Here is a 4,406-nt window from a genome sequence, read left to right as displayed (position 1 = left end):
TCCGTCATCCGCACTGGCACCACCGCAACGACCACCGAAGAAAAAAGGGATAGGGCACCTCTTCACCGAAGCTCGCCACTGATATACAGATTTTTGGATCTCGAAAGTAGCTCGCCCAAGTTGAGACTATTGAACGAATCTGGTCAGGGCAACACCCCAAACATGTCATCAAACTCCAAATTGGCACCCATGTGCGGCGACGTCGGAGGAGCAAAGCTGATCCGCCGGCTTTCAACCATGAATCCACCATCTTCCAACTGCCGCAAACGTAGTCCACTGTCGACACCTGCTCAAGAGCAACCTCCTATGCTCCATGATGATGCGAGAGTGAACTTCGTTGCAACGGGAAGTCCACTACGGGGATACCAACATGGCCACACCCATGCTCGCAAACAAACATCACCAAGATCACCGACCATAGAGTACAACGCACAACAAGGAAATAACTGGAGCAATCTTATTCAGCATTGTCGCCGCCGGTGCCAGAGCCAAACATCAAGCGACCAAAAACTTGAGGTACTAGGGCCTAAGCCTACATCTACACGGGTCCGCACACGCAAGATCTGGCGATCTCCCTCATTACCGACGACCAAGAGGTTTTCACCGCCGGAGGAAGGCACCGGAGGGCTGGTTGCACTTGGCGAAAGGAGATTGACTTTCTTCCCATTTGTCCTACGGGGGGCGCAAAGATTTACAGGAAGAATTTGCGTACAAGCACAACCTTAGCGACACAATATTTTTTTTATGAGAAACAAATCGTATATGCACGCACCTACACTTATCCCTATGAACATATGCACGATTATCCAACTCCTGTGAGCATCTACAAGAGGCTGAGTCATCTGGTCTTGAAATTGATAAAGTCGTCACAAACCTCCCTATCAATGGAAATAACGCCTCCCACCGAAAAAATATCCGGCCTTTTATGAGACACACATGTGCCAAACCTGACGTGATCCCTAATGGGCCCGGGGTACAACCACCCTCCTGATCATCTAACCACATGTTTGTTCTTAACACATTATAATTTTCTCAAAACAAATTATAATTTTCTCAAAAACAAAAAACTGTACAGTACTATATCGAAGATGAAGTACTCCACAGACAGGAGACGAGGCCAGCTAAAACCGAATGACACACATGGCCGCTCCTCCTACAAATGCGATGTGGTGAGTGGTGATTGACCATGCCGTTGCCATACATGCACAAGAGAAGGGATCAAGGCGCCCTCCGCGCCCGGGATCCATTTCCATCCCAAGCCACGGCCTGATCGCCGCGCACCCACCTGCCATCCCCACTCTCCCATTTGCCCACCAACACATAGACTGAAACCAAACCAACCAAGGCGGCAAACAAACGAACGCGCGCGAAATGCTGAGCTATATTAAACCGCGACACCACCGGTGATCGCTCGCTGCGCGCACTCCCAGCCAGCCACTCGTCGACCAACCCTGGCCATGCCGTCGACGCGCTGACAGACATTGTTCGCTCCGGGACGAAAGGAGGAGCTAGGAGCCGATCGGTGCCATCGGTCGAGCACTGCAAGGACGTACACCATCGTGGTCATGCCCTCCGGCGCCGGCGGCAAGGTCATGCCCAAGTCCAAGGCCTCCTTCTTCCTCTACGGCCTCCTCCTCTACGTGCTCCTCCCCGTCCTCGCCGTCTACGTCGTCGCCCTCGCCCTCTCCCCGCTCTTCTCCGGCTCCTGCCCGCCGGCCGAGGACGCCAGCAATGCCGTCGCTCGTCTCGCGGCGGACGCGGCTGCCGGCCGCAACGCTTCTTCGTTTTCGTCGTCGAATAATATGATGCAGCGTTCGCCGGCGCCGTTGGCGCGGCGCGTGCGGAAGCCGAGCCCGTCCGCGGACGCCGCGCCGACGGGGCTGCGGCACATCCTGTTCGGCATCGGCGCGTCGTCGTCCATGTGGAAGAGCCGGCGGGAGTACATCCGGGTGTGGTGGCGGCCGGGGAAGATGCGCGGCTTCGTGTGGCTGGACAAGCCGGTGCCGGAGTACCACTCCCGGAACTCCTCCACGGGCCTCCCCGCCCTCAAGATAAGCGCGGACACGTCCGAGTTCCCCTACACGCACGGCGCCGGCAGCCGCTCCGCGCTGCGCATCTCCCGCATCGTCTCCGAGAGCTACCGGCTGGGGCTCCCCGGCGTGCGGTGGTTCGTCATGGGCGACGACGACACCGTCTTCTTCCCGGACAACCTGGTGGACGTGCTGTCCCGCTACGACCACACGCAGCCATACTACATCGGGAACCCCTCCGAGAGCCACATCCAGAACCTCATCTTCTCCTACGGCATGGCCTTCGGCGGCGGCGGCTTCGCCATCAGCCGCGCGCTCGCCGCGCAGCTGGCGCGCATGCAGGACGGCTGCATGCACCGCTACCCGGCGCTCTACGGCAGCGACGACCGCATCCACGCCTGCATGTCGGAGCTGGGCGTGCCGCTCACCCGCCACCTGGGCTTCCACCAGTGCGACATCTGGGGGGACGTTCTCGGCCTGCTGGGCTCCCACCCGGTGGTGCCGCTCGTGACGCTGCACCACTTCGACTTCCTGCAGCCCGTGTTCCCCGCGGCGCGGTCCCGCACGGCGGCGCTGCGGCGGCTCTTCGACGGGCCCGCGCGGCTGGACCCGGCCGCCGTGGCGCAGCAGTCCGTGTGCTACGACCGGGAGAAGCAGTGGACGGTGTCGGTGTCGTGGGGGTTCGCGGTGGTGGTGGTGCGCGGGGTGGTGTCGCCGCGGGAGATGGAGACGCCGATGCGCACCTTCCTCAACTGGTACAAGCGCGCCGACTACACGGCCTACTCCTTCAACACGCGGCCCGTGGCGCGCAACCACTGCCAGCGCCCGCAGGTGTACTACATGCGGCGGTCCCGGATGGAGCGCCGGGTCCGGCGCCGGCGCACCAACGCCACGCTCGAGACGACCGTGACCGAGTACGAGCGGCACACCCCCGCGCCCAACGTCACATGCCGGTGGCGCATCCCCGACCCCGCCGGCCTGCTCGACCGCGTCGTCATCGTCAAGAAGCCCGACCCCGACCTCTGGAAACGGGTACGTCTACGTACTACGCATTCCCCTCATTCCATTCCATTCCCTCGTGGCATAGTTTTCCGATCGAGCTCGTGTGCGTGCGTGCAGTCTCCGAGGAGGAACTGCTGCAGGGTGGTGTCGTCGCCCAAGAACGGGACGAAGCTGGATCGGACCATGGCCGTCGACGTGGGTGTCTGCCGGGACGGCGAGTTTGCTCGAATTTAGCCACCCAGCTAGGTAACCCATAGCTCCCTGCGATATGAGTACTGCCGTAGAACTTGCCTTCATGCATCTAAGTTTCCTCTGTTTGCGCAGGGGAGCTAGGACGACAGGACACAGCAAAATGCAAGCGAGCTGCCAAGATTATCAACTAGATTTGGTATGGTAGACCGGGCGCGCAGGCCCGATCGAGCATCCATGCAGCTCGGTCGCAGCGGCGGGTCGCGCGGTCGTAACGGCGCGCCACCTTGGGCAAAAATGAAACGTAGATGCAGCTTCAGGTCAGGTGTACGAATGTTTTAACGTGCGAGGCGCCGATCTTTGGGGTTGCATGATGAAATGTTTCCTTCATCACGGCCAGGCCGCAGGCCCGATAATATCGTGGCTTAGAAGGCACAAACCACGCCCATCCCAAGCTGAGCCAGCCCAACCTTAGATTCAAGGACAACAGTTTTTTCAACAGCAAATGCACTTTATTCCTCAGATAATCGACATATCGTTTACGAGTAATGAGAAATAAAGTTCCAAGGACAATAACGTTAGTTCAAAGGCTGCATCTGTTTTGCATACCAAGGATATCGAAGATAGATTTTTACACGACAAGAGCTTTCACTCATAATTCATTCATTCATTTCATCAATAACAGGTTTATGAACCATTTTTATTATCAGGAGCGCCGGAACCAGAAGAATCATAAAACACAATATCGTTTTATCTTGCCGATTCTTACGAGGTTATGTTTCTGCCGAAATCTGTTTGACTGAACTATAAAAGACCAGATATATCTTTACAAAATGTGCGCCTTTATGCGCACGGTCGTAAGGGCGCCCTAGCTTCGGACAAAACAAACGTAGATGTAGCAGCTTCAGATCAGGTGCGAGATTGATATAATGAAGATTACGGGAGCATACACCTCGTTCTTGTTCATTCTGAGAGGCACCGATCTTTGTGGTTGCATGCCGAAATGTTTCCTGCATCAGAGCATCTTCAACAACCGCACAACGCGCTGCGCGCTAAAATTACTTTGCCGCGCGCCCATCGTCTGGTTTGGCGTGGCGGATAGCGCTGGCTCCAGCATCCGCGTGAAAATGCAAAGCGCGCGACTCTCACACAAACAACATATACATTTCAAACACAAGCAAAAAA

At 57.1% G+C, this 4,406-nt stretch overlaps 1 protein-coding gene across 1 annotated transcript; it reads left to right on the top strand.

The window, feature by feature from the left end:
• The first annotated feature begins 1,232 nt into the window (after nucleotides 1-1,232).
• LOC125507577 (uncharacterized) lies at nucleotides 1,233-4,106 on the top strand. Its single transcript, XM_048672120.2, has 3 exons — nucleotides 1,233-3,062; nucleotides 3,150-3,278; nucleotides 3,357-4,106. The coding sequence occupies exons 1-2, from the start codon at nucleotides 1,566-1,568 to the stop codon at nucleotides 3,264-3,266; spliced, it is 1,614 nt and encodes a 537-aa protein (XP_048528077.2). The 5' UTR covers nucleotides 1,233-1,565; the 3' UTR covers nucleotides 3,267-3,278; nucleotides 3,357-4,106.
• The last annotated feature ends 300 nt before the right edge of the window (nucleotides 4,107-4,406 follow it).

Source organism: Triticum urartu, chromosome 5A (assembly GCF_056163025.1).
Source record: "Triticum urartu cultivar PI428250 chromosome 5A, HENAU_Tu73, whole genome shotgun sequence".
NCBI classification, from domain to species: domain Eukaryota; kingdom Viridiplantae; phylum Streptophyta; class Magnoliopsida; order Poales; family Poaceae; genus Triticum; species Triticum urartu.
This window is presented reverse-complemented; position numbering and strand designations above follow the sequence as displayed.

Excerpts from the sequence above, each read along its gene's own strand:
- LOC125507577 (XM_048672120.2), top strand. The coding sequence starts at position 1,566 with ATGCCCTCCGGCGCCGGCGGCAAGGTCATGCCCAAGTCCAAGGCCTCC. Across the intron at positions 3,063-3,149 it reads ACCCCGACCTCTGGAAACGG|TCTCCGAGGAGGAACTGCTG; the intron begins GTACGTCTACGT and ends GCGTGCGTGCAG.